At 38.7% G+C, this 16,891-nt stretch overlaps 1 protein-coding gene across 7 annotated transcripts in view; it reads left to right on the top strand.

Annotated features, from left to right (window-relative positions):
- FUT8 (fucosyltransferase 8) overlaps nucleotides 1–16,891 on the top strand; it is a 242,849-nt gene that overhangs the window by 117,937 nt on the left and 108,021 nt on the right. For all 7 annotated transcript variants that reach the window (XM_045016295.1, XM_045016301.1, XM_045016294.1 and 4 more), the window contains one exon: nucleotides 1,131–1,541. In XM_045016295.1, the coding sequence (XP_044872230.1) occupies nucleotides 1,339–1,541 (203 nt within the window). In that variant the 5' untranslated portion in view covers nucleotides 1,131–1,338. The remainder of the gene's footprint in view (nucleotides 1–1,130; nucleotides 1,542–16,891) is intronic.

The following is a 16,891-nucleotide window of genomic DNA, read 5'->3' as shown; positions in this document are numbered from 1 at the left end:
ACTGAAAGATTTTTTTAAAAGGTCACTTTGGATAAAATTGTTTTAGTCTTGTTATGTCAAATGTAGTACATATACAATTGTTAAGACCAAATTAAAAGTAACTCATGTTTATTTATATACAAGTTATATATAAGTTTTAATAATTTGAACTGGCTTCATAAACTTGGTTTTGTTTGGAGATACATGGGTATGCATCATTGCATATGTTTTAGCATTACATGAAGTACTTGTACATTCTTCACACTATTCAAACACTTAGTTGATTTTCTTTTTTTCTTTCGATTTGAAACCAGAAGGTTTCCTTCTGTGCTTAAATATATGGTGTTAATTTATTTGAAGTCCCTTTCCCCCTCACTCTCCTTTGAAAGTTCAGTGTTTCTTTGTAGAAAACATTTGTGAGTAGTATTGGAAGGCCTAATAATGAAGCTGGATTGTGTTGCAGTTTAAATGAGAAATAAAGATTTGTGATTAATTTTACATTTCCATACTTGAAGCCAGTGCAGGTTGACCTAGTTAAGATAGTTAGTTTATAAATTATTGCTTATAGTCTTTGGAGTGCTTGTAAGATGCTTAATTGCTGATGTAGATGCTGCTTGGCCAATCTACATGTCAGTAGTGGAGTCCATTATAAAAATGGCAACCCACCTCTTGTGTACAAAGGCAAGTACAATAATGATAGCTAGTAGTGAGAGTTCATAAAAATGAGAGAGGATAGAAGATAAAAAAATACTATAATTTAAAAATAGCTATGCTTATGTTTCCATTTGAGATCATACAAAATTTAGTGCAGAATACCTATTCTGATTTATTGATTAAACCAATTACTTAATCTTTTGCAATGTGTGAAATGGTATTGGACAGATTAGTGAGCATTATTATTTTGAAGAGCTGATGATGCTTCATGTTGTTTTAGTTCTGGAGCAGATTGTTTTGTCACATGATATATTTCTAATAAACATGGTTTATTTACTGTGAAAACTTAAAAGGTTTTCTTTCTTTAATTGACGAAGGAGTAGAAATGTAATCTGCCAGTTTTTTCTTGAATGTATATTTACTTTAATTGCAGTCCAATATATTCCATTATTTATAAATCACGTTACTTAATTACACTTGTTTTATTCTTTCTACAGAATATAAAACGAAGAAGCACGTGATATTAAAGCTTTCTTAAGGATCTCTCTTAAAGAATTGCTCTAGGACTAACACTGATTATAATTTGTCTTAACCATAATGTGGTGAAACAGAGGAACAGAAGTTGCCCATCTTTGTGCCGACTAAGGAATTACAATGTTTATTTTGTGAACTAAAACAGTTTTGCAGTGAACCGAGCATCTGAAAATGCGGCCATGGACTGGTTCCTGGCGTTGGATTATGCTCATCCTCTTTGCCTGGGGGACCTTGCTATTTTATATAGGCGGACACTTGGTACGAGACAATGAACACCCAGATCACTCCAGCCGTGAACTATCCAAGATACTTGCAAAGCTTGAACGTTTAAAACAGCAAAATGAAGACTTAAGGCGGATGGCAGAGTCTCTCAGGTAGGTTTAAAAAAATTTATTCAGAAAACCTGTGGGTGATGTCTCAAAGTTTTTTGAAGTTTTTTTTATCCCATTGTTTATACACATTTGCAAGATTAAAACAGATTTCATACAAGCATTTTTTTTCTAGTTATTCCTCTATGCACATGGTGGGGTGATTTATTGTGAGTGAATGTTCAAAAAAATTAATTGTATGACAGTTACTATACATGATGATGATGTCTGACAGGATAGAGACAAATATAATCTATCTTAATGCAGACTTTGCCCCAGAAGGGCATTTTATAGACTATATATGTAACCCTTCTGCCAGGTGGAGCCAGCAGCAACAAGGGCCAGGTTCAGTATCTCGGGGTTCCTTTTCAACAATACAACACAAAACCAACTTGAGCCCCCACCCAGTGACCTGGGACAATTACACACCACCCCCTGGGCACCTCTAAGAGGCAATTCTTCCCCTCTCGCAAGCACTGAGTCTGAGAGTAGCAAAACCTTTTAATACAAAGAGGGAATTAACTCAGCATTAATTTGGGGAAACACAGCAACTAGGGTTCATAAACACAAACTATGAGCAAAAGACCCACCCCCAAGTAAGTTGGGCAGTGTCCTTTTCCCCTCAGGGTCTTAAGTCCAGCAACCCCAAAGTCCCTTTAACGTGTCTGTCCCTTCTCTGTACCCCACTAACAGTTGCTGTCTGTGGCCAGTGCAGCCCCAGAGTTCAGAGGTTCATTCGCAAAGTTCACCTCCCACATTGTGTGGAAGGCGGGGTGGAGGGAAGTAAAGAGGCACCTTACATGCTGCACTGCTTGAGCACTCACTCGTGTCCCCAATGGCCGCTTGAAACACCTCTGCAGGACTCTGCTCTGGCCCTCTTCACCAGCTTCTCTGCTGGCCAGCTTCTCCACCAGCCTCCCTGCTGGCCACTTGCCACGCTTCTCCACCAGCCACGCTTCTGGTTGCGCCTCTCCACCAGCCACCCTGCAAGCCGCTTGCCACACCTCTCTGCCAGCTGCCTGCTTGCCAAGATGCCCCCCAAAACTTAACACAGCTCTCAGGTTTCAGTTTTAGTAAAGGGAAATCATGCCTCACCAATCTACTAGAATTCTTTGAGAGGGTCAACAAGCATGTGGACCAAGGGGATCCAGTGGATATAATGTACTTGGATTTTCAGAAAGCCTTTGACAAGGTCTCTCACCAAAGGCTCTTATGCAAAGTAAGCTGCCACAGGATAAGGGGGAAAGTGCTCTCATGGATTGGTAACTGATTAAAATATAGGAAACAAAGGGTAGGTATAAATGGTGAGTTTTCAGAATGGAGAGGTAAATAGTGGTGTCCCTCGGGGTCTGTTCTGGGACCAGTCCTATTCAACATATTCATAAATGATCTGGAAAAAGGGGTAAACAGTGAGGTGGCAAAATTTGCACATGATACAAAATTACTAAAGATAGTTAAGATCCAGGCAGATTGCAAAGAGCCACAAAAGTGTCTCTCAAAACTGGCAACAAAATGACAGATGAAATTCTATGTTGATAAATGCAAAGTAATGCACACTGGAAAACATAATCCCAACTATACATATAAAATGATGGGGTCTAAATTGGCTGTTACCACTCAAGAAAGAGATCTTGGAGTCATTGTGGATAGTTCTCTGAAAACATCCACTCAATGTGCAGCGGCAGTCAAAAAAGCAAACAGAATGCTGGGAATTGTTAAGAAAGGGATAGAGCATAGGACAGAAAATATTATGTTGCCTGTATCTAAATCCATACTACACCCAATCTTGAATACTGTGTGCAGATGTGGTTGCCCATCTCAAAAAAGATATATTGGAAAAGGTTCAGAAAAGGGCAACAGAATGATTAGGGGTATGGAACGGCTTCTGTATGAGGAAAGATTAATAAGACTGGGACTTTTTGCCTTGGAAAAGAGACAGCACAGGGTAAATGTGATTGAGGTATATAAAATCATGAGTGATGTAGAGAAAGTAGATAAGGAAGTGTTGTTTACTACTTCTCATAAAACAAGAACTAGGGGTCACCAAATAAAATTAATAAGCAGCGGCTTTAAAACAAATAAAAGGAAGTAGTTCTTCACACAACGCACAGTCAGCCTGTGGAACTCCTTGCCAGAGGATGTTGTGAAGGCCAGGACCATAACAGGATTCAAAAAATAACTAGATAAATTAACGGAGGATAGGTCCATCAATGGCTATTAGCCAGGATGGGCAGGAATTTTGTCCATAGTCTCTGTTTGCCAGAAGGTGGGAATGAGCGCCAGGGGATGGATCACTTGATGATTACCTGTTCTGTTCATTCCGTCTTGGGTACCTGGCACTGGCCACTGTCAGAAGACAAGATACTGGGTTAGATGAACCTTTGGTCTGACCCAGTAGAGCTATTTTTATGTTCTTATGTTCTCAGTGATTTCAGCTCTCAGTGATATCAGCTGTTAGTGGGGGAGTCTCACTGCTGGTGCACACTGGGCAGTCTCTCAAAATAGAGACACTGTCCCAAAGTAGGTCTAATACTTAGATCTAGGTATCAGTGATTTCAGCTCTGCAGCATGTAACACCTCTCTCAATTGAGTCTAAATTAACTCTTTTATTATGTCATGGAGAGAGGAAAGGTCTAATGGTGTCTAGGACCCTTAAACAGGACCCACACCAGCAGGTACAAATACCTGTCTCCACCCTCTCTCAACTCATTGGGCTTTGGAACCTATGTCCCCTGCCTAGCGAGTGCTGTTCAGTTGAGGGTGAGTCCCTCCATTGGGGTATGCCAGGTACAATTCTGCTGCCCTCAGTTCAACAAGGATAACAACCCTTTATTACTCCTGCCCTAATAACAAGGAGACTGGGGAATCTAACACCAGGCACAAGTGATCATTTGGGCAAGCAGTCCCATCATGCTGAGCACCTACGCAGGGTGCAGGTGTCCATGCAAATGAGATCAGCTTCTGAAGTCTTTTTCCACAGCTCACCACTAGATGTCAGGGGAGAGCTCATCCAGACTCTGCTTACATCTGTACAGTAGAAAATTAATTTATTTTAAAATGTAGAATGTTAACTGTTATAACAAAGATGCCTTCTATTAAAGATATTTTCCTAAGCATTTGGATTGCTTGTAATTGACATTGACGAGATGTACTATACTGAAGAAACGTTAGTGTTCGGATTTTAGAAAAGTAGCGGAATTCATTTGTAATTTTATTAATCTGTGAACAAATTGTGCATAGCACATGAAGTATGGAGAATTCAATACTTTGGTCATCTTTATTATTGAATGGAACAGTGTGTGCAACATGCTGTCAGTGTTAAAGAAATGAAGTGATATTCCTATCCTTAAGCCCTGTTTATCCCAGGGACATTTTTCAATAATGTCCAGCTGTTACCACCATGTGGAGCAGAATGCTAGTGGAGACTAACTGCTGGCTACCACCATTTTAACATTGTCAGTTAGATCTTCTTCAAGTAAATCTAATTGTTATGGTGATTACAGTAACACCAGCCAATGACATGTCTACACTAGACACCTAGCATTGCTAACCTTGATAGAGCTGAACTGTGGATGGAAAACTTTTGCTTTAAGTTTGAACAAATACTTTTAAATAGTGCAAAAAATCATTTTTAGAATTAAACTATCATCTGATATTTTTGCACACCTCTTCACCTTACTGGGCACAGACAGACCCTATTAATATTAAGAGATTATACATGCATTGAGGGAGAAATTCCAGTACTTGATAGATGAGTGTTTAGAGTGAAACAGGGTGGATTTCCCTGCCTCTGGTGAAGTTCTTCCCCCTCACTGAATACTGCTAAACTGGTCCTATGAAGGATAACTTATTATTGAATCACAAAGAATTATGAGATGTAGTTTTTCACCTTTCAAATCCTGCAGATTGTACCAAACAGCATTTGTCATTTCACAGTATTTTCCAAAGGAAAGATGCCTCTTTGCACTCCTGCAAAGGCATTATCCTCCTGACAATTACATTTCACAGTTGCTTTAAATTGGACTATCTACAGTCATCCGATAAAAGTCTATTAAATGATCTGTAATATTTTTCTAAACTCTGTTAATGTATGCTGGTAAATAAATTGACTAAATGTTTTAGTATATTTTTGTTGACATAATATTGACATATATTAGGAGTATCTTCCTATTTTAGAGAAAAAGGAAAGACCTTTTCATCAGCCACATTTTAAATATTGTCTAAACAAGCTTAATGAAATATGACTTTCTATTAGTCCTATGTTACAATGTATATATTATAGTAAAGTGTAGTGCCAGAATGAGAATCTGTGAAGAAATAAAGAATAGATTTTAAGGTAAAAAAGGATCAATATATCCATCTAGTCTGAACTCCTGCATAGCACAAGCCATAGAATTTTACTCAGGAATTCCTGCAATGGAGAGAATTATTCATCCCTGTCATATAAGTGAATAACTATTGAGCCCAATAACTGGTGCTTTAACCAGAGTTATATTTTAGAAAGACTATAATCTTGATGCAAAGACTCCAACTGATGAGTTTATCACTGACCTTGATAAACCTTCTTTTGATTAACTCACTTAAGAAGTTATTTCCAATTTGAATTTTTCTAACTTCAACTTCTATCCATTGGATTCTGTTATTGCTTCTAGATTAAAGGGCCTCCCTATATCAGATATCATCTTGCTATGTAGGTATTTATAGACTAATCAAGTAACTGTAATTGCCTATACACCGATGCTAGTTGCCTTGGTAATAAACAAGAATAACAGAAATTTCTTTTTATGAGCATAAATTTGACCTAGTTGATATTACTGAAAACTGGTGGGGAGATTTGCATGACCAGGACTCTCAAGAGTTGCGATCTAACAATGCTGCCATCTGCACCTGTTTCCGAATTCCCCTTTGATTACTGCCTAGCTTACTTTGCCTACAAATGGAGGGCTATCACAATGGACAAGTGGATACTAGATTTCATGCACTTTGGCTACACCATCAAATTTCTTTCTCCACCTCCTCCAAAACCACCTTCTCGACTCCTCTTCCAGAACCACTCTTAAGAGGAAATCCACTGACAGGAGGTGGACTCTCTCCTTGTGTTAGGAGCAAGTTCCACTCAGCATCAAGGGAAAGGATTTTACTACAACTATTTAATAGTTCCCAGGAAAAAGGGAGGATGGAGACCGTTCTTGACCTATGATGGCTAAATATTTTTATTCATGAATTAAAATTCCACATTGGAAAATAAAGTATCTTCCAATACAGACTGGCTAACCTAGTGAGACCAGTTTTAAACTAGGTTTGACTAGGGTGGGAGATAAAAGCCTACAGGTAATTCCAAAACATGGAAACCTGGGTGAAGGGTCAAAATCTGGGGAGAACCTGGGCAATCACAGCAGGGTGAAGGAGAGATGAGGCAAAATAGAGGAGAAATCTAATGACTATCATAGGTATCTGTATACTAACATAATAAATATGGGGAATACACAGGAAGAACTAGAAATACTAGTGAGTAATCAATTATGACATAACTGGCATCATAGAAACTTGGTGGGATAATCCAGATAACTGGAATATTGTATAGAAGGATACCGCTTGTTCAGGAAGGACAGGCGGGGAAAAAATGGTTATGCATTGTATATCAAAGGATGTGTATTCTTGCACCGATGTTGTGATAAAAGTGGGAGACAGACCTGTTGAAAGTCTGAGTAGGGACAAAAGGAGTTAAAAACAAGGGTAATGTAATGGTAAATGTCTACTATAGATCACCTAAGCAGAAAGAACAAGGAATACAATTATCCAAAACAGGGTACTTGATGGTTATGGGGGACTTTAACTACCCAAACATTTGTTGGAAAGTAATACAGGAGGGCACAGATTATCCAACAAGTTCTTGGAGTGTATTGGAGAGAAATTTTTATTCGAGAAATTTTTATAATGCTGATTGAGAATTTGAAGGTGGAAGGCAGTTTGAGTGAAAGTGACCATGAAATGATAGAGTTTATGATTAAGGAATGGTAGGAGGGAAAACAGCAGAATAAAGACAATGGACTTCAAGAAGGCAGACTCAGAATTGGTAGGTAAAATTCTGTGGGAAACAATTCTAAGGAAAAAAGAGTACAGGAGAATTGGCATTTTATTAAAGGGACATTAAAAGGGGCACAAGCAAACTATCTCAGCATAAATGAGGTAGGATCTGAGGCTAAAATAGGAAAAGAACAGGTTAACGATTACTTAGACAAGTTAGAAATCTTCAAGTCAGCAGGGCCAGTTAAGGAACTGGCTGAAGAGATCTCTGAGCCATTAGCGATTATCTTTGAGAATTCCTAGAGGACAGGCAAGATCTCAGAGGACTGGAAAAGGGCAAATATAGTGCCTATCAATAAATAGGGGAACAAAAACAAGCCAGGGAATTATAAACCAGTCAGCTTAATTTCGCTATCCTGAAAGATAGCCCATCCAGCCCATAGAGGACAAACCTTAGGACTGGTCCACTGCCTAGGCCAGCTAAAGTGATTTCAGCTATGCTGGTGCTGGGTAGGTGTCACCTCTGCATTTTCTCTTGCCACAGTTTTGCCTCTTTGCCATCTCTTGTCACACTGCTGCAGTGCCATCCCTACTCCGGATCTGGTCCAGAGGCTGTGCCACCTAATCCAGCTATAGTAATTACCTCCCTGGTGGTGCTGAATAGGGGGTCTTTAACAGAGTTCACTCAGCTCTATCATGGTACTCTGCAACTTCAGCAAAGGTCCAGCTGTGGAGGGGGTTCGGTGGCATATAGAACCCTTGAGCAGAGTGCTTGTCACCAGAGATTCACTCCTTGCCACATGATAGAAACTCCTTGTGTCCAAACTCCATTCCTCAGTCTTGCAAAACTGGAGATTTGGTTTTGGTGCCCCATCACTCAGAGTACATTAAAGGCAGTTTTTGTTGCCTTTTTGTCACATAATAAGGATAGTAACATTTCATTTACCTATATACCCAAAATTTAAATGAAGTTTAATTAAAACAAGTAGAATGTTCATGCTGAGATCATAATTAATATGCAAATAAAGTCCATCTTATTCTGTTTATTCCTATGCTTCACCGATCGATGGCAGCAGAAAGCTCATTCCTTCTACAGCTTCCGACCACAGGCTTACATTTACTTCCAGATAGTTCATAAAAATATTTAGTGTTGCGCTAGAACCGATCCCTGTGGGGCCCCATTACAAACACCCCCATTCAATTATAATTCCCTGTTGAATACTGCTTTCTGAGATCTGCTAATTAGCTAGTTCTTAATCCATTTAATTCATACTTTATTGAAGGGGTGTAGGGTAAATTTTTAATCAAAATCTTGTTCAGTACTAAGTCAAATGCCTTACAAAATTCAAAATATATTAAACCTATGTGGTTATCTTTTTCACCTGACTTGTAACCTCATCAAAAATGAAATCAGATTTGTTTGGCAAGATCTGTGTTCCATGAAAATTGGCATTAATTATAGGGTTGCCAGCCCTCCTGTCCTGAACTCTCCAGGACTTAAAGATTAGTCTTTAATTAAAGATTATGGCATGTGATGAAACCTCCAGGAATATGTCCAACCAAAATTGGCAACCTGAATTAAGTACATTCCCATCCTTTAATTTTGTGTTGATTGAATCCTGTATCAGTTTTTCCGTTATTTTGGCCTGGACTGACATCAGACTAACTGGTCTATAATTACCTGGATCATCTTGCTTGCCCTTTTTGAATATTGGCAGAACTTTAGCACTTTTCCAGTCTTCTTGACTGTCTAAGTCGAGAAGACTTAAATTCTAAGATTTATTAACAATTAACATCAGTAGGCCAGAGATTTCAGCCATTTCTTTTAGGACTCGTGGACATAAATTATCTGGGCCTACTGATTTTAAAATGTTTCTTCCTATTAGATGTTATTTAACATCCTCCTTACTCATGGACTGGAAAGTGTCATAATTCTCATGTGATATTAGTACATCATCTTTTTTCTTATCAAAGACAGGACAAATATTTATCGAACGCTTCTCTATTTTCTTCATTATTACTAATTTTATTATCTCCATCTAGTAATGGGACTATACCATTGTTAGTTCTTATGTTCTTGATATACTTAAAAAGCTCCGTCTTGTGTCCTTGGCCCTGCCAGCCGTGGATTTTTTTCCATGGTGTCTTTACCTGGTCTTATCAATTTTATACATTCAATAAATTTGAATGTGTTGATTTGTCTACTTCCCATTTTTCCATTTGTTATGTATTATAATTGTCCTTTTTTATTATTATAAAACTGTGACTTTTTAGCCATCTAATAAACTCTTCTTAAACACCTCCCAATTTTCATTCAGATTTTGTCTAAATTTTTCCTCTCTATTAATTTCACTTAGTTTTCATCAGCTTTGGGAAAGCTAGCCCTTTTGAAGCACCAAGTATGTACATTTCTGGTTAGGACTCCCTCTGTTTGCCCATAATGGGGCTATGATAACTGGTCCCTCAGCAACCACCAGCTTCTAGTCTGCTGATCAGTTAATGCGATCCATGCCTTCTCCCGAGGCTTGATTTCTTGTAGGTTTCCCAATTCAGGGCTCCTCACTGCACGCTCCAGGTCTTTTCTGCTTCAGATCCAATATCCCTGTGTCAAGAGAGCTCTGCTCTGAGGCTCTATTGCTGCCTTTTTTGTTCCCTAAAGCATTGATACTGATGGCAGGTTTTGTGGGGCAGGATTGACAGTTCACATTTCTAGGACTGACCATTTATCCCTTCCTGACCTGGACAAGTGTGTAGTTTGTCTTCCTCATCAATGTCAATCAGATATCTATAATCTGATTGTATTAGTTAATTGTATATATTTTGTGAGCTAATCATAGCATGTGCTAGACTATCTACTCTGACTTCAAATATCTGTATAATTAGGTCAGATAACCAATCTGTTTTAAGAATGTCTTTTGAAGAAAAGGCATATAGACTAGAATTGGGAAGTCCAGAAGCCTGAAGCTGTCCTTTTTAGATTAAAGACACTAATTTTGAAGGCAACTACCTAACCTATTGACATTTTTCCTAATGCTTCTGAGAGTATTATACATTTAGGAAAAGTATCCTAAAATGTTTAATTTTTTTCTGAGAGTAGGAAGGGAAAGTGGGATTGAAAGAATCAGAAGTACTGTAGTTATATTTCCTCTGGTCCTTTCAACAGTATTATGTATGGAAGAAACCATATGGAAGAAGCCTTACCGAAGGAGCAGTATTCTTTCTCCATGTATGAACTCTGAAATATAGCCTCTCTGTCTGTCTGATATTGGTCAAAGCTAGAATTCACTACTTTGATCCATTGATTGCCACTGAAATATATCAGTGTTAATTATAAACATATAAAATATTTTTTCTTCCCTCTTGAAAACTATTAAACCTCAATTTATGGGGTTTTAGTCTTCTGACCGATGGCTAGCCATGATGATAGTACTATCCTTTCTGATCGGTAACTCATAGCATTTAAAATTACACAAGAATAACATTTTCCTTTGTTTCTTTGCTTCTCAATACAATACCTTGATATACCTAAACTGTTTCCATTTCACTGTGTCTAAAATAGATTATAATCTTGCAAGTACTCTGCAAGTAATCTATATTCTTTTCTTTATCCTCCCGCAACCTTAGATGCCCAGGGTATCCATCAGTTTCCGCCACTTATTTTAGTCTTTTCTTAGTCTGTTTAGACTTCTGAATGTCATGTTGATGGATTTGGTTTCTTTCTCTTTGTGAAATGTTTCTCTAGGTTGCCTTTTTTCCTCTTTCCAGATGGTATCCATATTATCACTTGATGTAAAAGTGATGTTGGTAGCATTTTTAAAGCGTATCCTAAATGTCTATCATCATATTCTTACCATATTTGATGCTTTAGGTTGGTTTGCTCTCCTTAGAATTTCTGATGTTGCAAGAAATTCTGAAGTGAACACTGAAGATGTTTTGCAGGAATTTACTTGGGAATGAGTTGTTCTTATCAGTTTCTGTTGCAGAGTTCCATGACTCTGCTCCATAAAGAGAAGACACATGATGCTGGTGTTAAAAATGTATATATTTGTGTAAATGTCAGTAATGTTACTTTTTAGGTTGATGAAAGTGGTTTGCTATTTGTTGCTTGACATCTAGCATGGTGCAGCGATCATTGCACATCTCACTCTCTAAATAGGTAAAATGACTTACTTCTAGTGTTTCTCTGTCTACTCTCATAGTTGCTTTGGGGATATTGATAACCATATATATTTGTCTCCCCCTTATTGATGAACAAACCAACTTGTTTTGCTATGATTGCAAAAAGATGGGTCTTTTCATCCATTAAGCCATGTATTGCACGAAGCAGGACAATGTCATCTGGAAAAACAAGGTAAACCAGTTGTTCATTTGTCCATTAAAATCCCTCAGTTATCTTCTGTGGCCTTCTATCCAGATTAGTGGCACAAAAATTCGGCAAAATCTTTCTATAGCTATCAGAGCAGATTCCCACTTCTATAGCTACATTTGATTCCTTCAAGTCCCCTGCTGGGGTTTCTTAGGATTCCCAATCAGCACAGGCTGGTGTAGCTGGCTCCTGTGTCTCCCTCCCGCAACCCTCAATTCAGGGGGCAGGGAAGGTCAGGAGATGTGCCCAGAGCTTGCTGTGCTCTGGCTATCCCCAACCAACATAAGGATCTCTGGAGACACTCATTTGTCTCAAGTTAGAGCTGTCTCCATGGTGCTCTTATCTGCATTAAAGCATCTGCCATGGACTAGTGTAGAATTGATTAGTGGAACTGCAGAATGTACAAGGAGGGACATAGGTTGATGTGGCATCTGAGTAATTTCAGACTCTTTGTGGGAAGAAAAGGACAAGTTCAAGATTTATTTACGGTCAGGGAATGAGTGCACAATTGTGGTCTTATATATAAAAGTGTGAGATATGTCACTCCTGTGGCAACCAACAGCAGGGCTCTCTCATGCTACATGAGCTTCTTATCAGGGTGAGGAAGGCGATTGCAGTGAATTTATTTACCCAGGAAAAACAGTATCTTATGACATTATATTACTATTCCAATTTCTGGAATACTCTGCCTGATGTGACAGTTAGGAAAGCGATTAGCAAATGAAAGACTTTGCAAGATATGGGGTTCTGGACACTGTATTTGCTAACAATAGACCCCAACTTGTTTCTGAAGAATTCAGAAAATTTTCTCATCATTGGTTGTTTGACCATCACACATCCTTTCCAGCATTCCCATGAAACAATGAGAATGTGGAGTCACCGGTGAAAACATCAGAGACTACTATAAAAATGGTATCCTTACCATTACTGGTGCACAAGAATGTGTTGTCACAGGGATGCCTGTGTATTCCAGTACAGCTTCTGATGATGAAATGTCGAACCAAAACCCTGCTGCTGCTGCTGAGGAGAAATCTACTGCAGCCTGAAGTAGTGGGGCACTGCAGAATTGAGATGGTTTGTCACATCTAAGAGCTATTTACACCTTTGACCCCTTTGTGTCTGAGTGTAATCCCTTGAGGTGACAGGTCTTTTGCTTTCACCTTTCTCAGGGTAGAATCCCATGATTCTCCTGCTCTCCAGGGCGCAGCAGAGAGTTTACCAAACGTTTGCTCGGTGTGCCTGACTGGATTCATCTGCCCTGCAAGACTTCCCTTCGACAGCTGTGCCCAGTGCATGAATCACATAAAACAGACTATTTTGTATGGGATGGAAATTTTATTATTTTTAATTTGTTTAAAAAACAGGAAGGCTGTAGTCTGAGTAGAACTGGAGAAAGAGTCAGACGTCAGGAGGGATCTAATTTAGTGTGGCACCAGATCCTGAAAAAAGGAAACCAGGACAAGGCTGCTAACATACTAGTTACTTTTTACTACAACTGCCTATCTGCTGCATCCATTAATACCAATGAAAAAGCAGAGGAACAGAACCAGGTAAACTTACTTGACTTCCTGGCAGCCCCCACTGCTCTGCTGTTCCCCAGTAGCATGCATTCACATTTAATATATTTTTTTATAACTTTTGATTTCTTTTTTATGCTTGAGAGCATATGTGGGGCATTTTCAAGACTATAGTGGGGAGAGGGGGAAAAAGGTGGTTACTCCTGAAGAATGCAGGAGGCATCTCTTGGACAACCAGTTAAATATAACAAATATCTAATAAGCCATAAATGTGACATGGGCTTTCAGTATCTCACATCTTTCTCTAAATAGAATAATATTTAAAACAATTGTCCTAGAATACATTGTTTATATGTTTATGATAATTTATGCTGATCTTTAAAATAAAGCAGTAGCCAAGAGTTAGTGGTTTCAGCATCTATATTTGAAAGAGATTGTTTTAATGCACCTGGGATCATCGATTAAACAAAAAATACCTCTCAGTTTCAGAGATGTCTAAATTAGAATTAGGGAGAGAAAACTATTGTTATGCAAAATAACGTCTGGGTTTAGACATTTATTTTAGATCACAGTGATCAGTGATAGAAGGGGCTATAACAACTATTCCTAAAAAAACCCCAAATGCTGTATCTTCACAGTAGAAAGTGGTGTATTTTTACATTAAGATAGCTAACTCAGGTTAGCCAACTGGATATAAAATCCTAGAAGATACAAGGAACAGTTCTTTTTACCTTGATGTAGCTCGTCAATGTCAGCTATACCTGGGGTTTGCTACAATGAGGTAAAAACTAGGGCTGTCGATTAATCGCAATTAAGTCATGTGATTAACTCAAAAATTAATTGTGATTAATCGCAGTTTTAATCACACTGTTAAACAATAGTAGAAGACCAATTGAAATTTATTAAATATTTTTGGATGTTTTTCTACATTTTCAAATATATTGATTTCAGTTACAACACAGAATACAAAGTGTACAGTGCTCACTTTATATTATTTTTTATTACAAATATTTGCACTGTTAAAATGACAAAAATATTTTCCAATTCACTTCATACAAATACTGTCGTGTAATCTCTTTATCGTGAAAGTGCAATTTAGAAATGTAGAATTTTTTTTACATAACTGCACTGAAAAACAAAACAATGTAAAACTTTTAGAGCCTACAAATCCACCCAGTCCTACTTCTTATTCACAATGTCACCTGATAGTGAGAACAGGTGTTCACATGTCACTTTTGAAGCCGGCATTGCAAGGTATTTATGTGCCAGAAATGCTAAACATTTGTATGCCCCTTCATGCTTTGGCCATCATTCCAGAGGACATGCTTCCGTGCTGATGACGCTTGTTAAAAAAAAGAATGTGTTAATTAAATTTGTGACTGAACTGCTTGGAGGAGAATTGTATGTCCCCTGCTCTGTTTTACCTGCATTCTGCTGTATATTTCATGTTATAGCAGTCTTGAATGATGATCCAGCACAGGTTGTTCCTTTTAAGAACACTTTCACTGCAGATTTGACCAAACTCAAAGAAGGTACCAATGTGAGATTTCTAAAGATAGCTACAGCACTCAACCCAAGGTTTAAGAGTCTGAAGTGCCATCCAAAATCTGAGAGGGACGAGGTGTGTCGCATGCTTTCAGAAGTCTTAAAAGAGCAACACTCCGATGCAGAAACTACAGGACCCAAACCACCAAAAAAGAAAATAAACTTTCTGCGTGTGACATCTGACTCAGATAATGAAAATGAACATGTGTTGGTCTGCACTGCTTTGATTGTTAACGAGCAGAATCTGTCATCAGTAGGGCCTTACCAAATTCATTTATTTAAATATGAAATTTTACGGTGTTGTAATTGTAGGGGTCCTGAAAGGTTATTGTAGGGGAGTTGCAGTACTGCTATCCTTACTTCTGCGCTGCTGCTGGTGGCAGCGCTGCCTTCAGAGCTGGGCGGCCGAGAGTGGCCGCTGCAGTAGCGCAGAAGTAAGGATGGCATGGTCTGGTATTCCTTCCTTCTGTGCTGCTGACTTCAGGGCTGGACCCTCTGTCAGCAACCACCACTCTCCAGCCACCCAGCTCTGAAGGCAGCATCACAGGAGTAAGGGTGGTATGGTATTGCCATACTTTTGCGCTGCTGCTGGCAGGCACTGCCTTCAGAGCTGGGCGCCTGGCCAATAGCCGCTGGCCGCCCAGCTCTGAAGGCAGCAGTGCAAAAGTAAGGTTGACAATACCACGACCTCCCTAAAATAACCTTGTGTGCCACCCCGCCACATCCTCTTTTGGGTCAGGACCCCCAGTTTGAGAAACCCTGGTCTCCCAGGTGAAGTCTGTATAGTATAGGGTAAAAACACACAAAAGACCAGATTTCACAGTCTGTGATGCGTTTTTCATGGCTGTGAATTTGGTAGGGCCCCAGTCATCAGCATAGATGCATGTCCTCTGAAATAGTGGTTGAAGCATGAAGGGACATGTGAATCTTTTGCGCATCTGGCACATAAATACCTTACCACGCTAGCTACAACAGTGCCATGTGAATGCCTGTTCTCACTTTCAGGTGACACTGTAAACAAGAAGCAGGAAGCATTATCTCTTGCAAATGTAAACAAACTTGTTTGTCTGAGCGATTGGCTGAAGAAGAAGTAGGACTGAGTGGACTTGTAGGCTCTCAAGTTTTACATTGCTTTATCATTGAATGCAGAGGGTTTTTTGTACATAAGTGTCCATTTGTAAGTTCAGCTTTCATGATAGAGATTGCACTACCATTATTGTAATGGGGAAATTGAAAAATACTATTTCCTTTGTTTTTTACAGTACAAATATAAATATAAAAATATAAAGTAATAAAAATATAAAGTGAGCACTGTACACTTTGTATCCAGTGTTGTAATTGAAATTAATATATTTGAAAATATAGAAAACATCTAAAATAATTAAACGGTGTTCTATTATTGTTTAACAATGTGATTAATCGTGATTACTTTTTTAAATTACTTGATAGCCCTAGTAAAAATCACAGTTCTTTGTCCTCATGATGATTTTACACTGAAAGCGCCAACTGGAATTAGCTCTCTCCATGTTTAAAAAAAAAAAAAAAAAGACCTAGCATGAGTTGAGATCTTGTCTTAACAGGAAATTTATAAATTGAAACCATTATAGTGGTATAACTCCCCATGAGGACACTTATATTCAGGTATGAGTGGTTTTTTTCAGTTTTTGCAAGAGGTTTAAGCTAATCCACAAACACACATGCGCCACCCTTATTTCACAGCAGAGTGTCCATGTGGCGAGTTACAGTAGTGTGATGGTATCCACAGTGGTGAGGCATGGCTCCACCATGTGTCCTTAGCATGAGGAGCTCTTGGCTGTGCCTGCTGTGGACCAGCTTCTTGAAACCACCAGTTTCAAGCAACACAATCACCTTCCAAGTCTCAGCTGGCCTTCCTCATTTAA

Source organism: Mauremys mutica, chromosome 4 (assembly GCF_020497125.1).
Source record: "Mauremys mutica isolate MM-2020 ecotype Southern chromosome 4, ASM2049712v1, whole genome shotgun sequence".
Taxonomy (NCBI): Eukaryota; Metazoa; Chordata; order Testudines; family Geoemydidae; genus Mauremys; species Mauremys mutica.
Note: the sequence above shows the minus strand (reverse complement) of the source record. Positions and strands in the feature narration are given on the sequence as shown.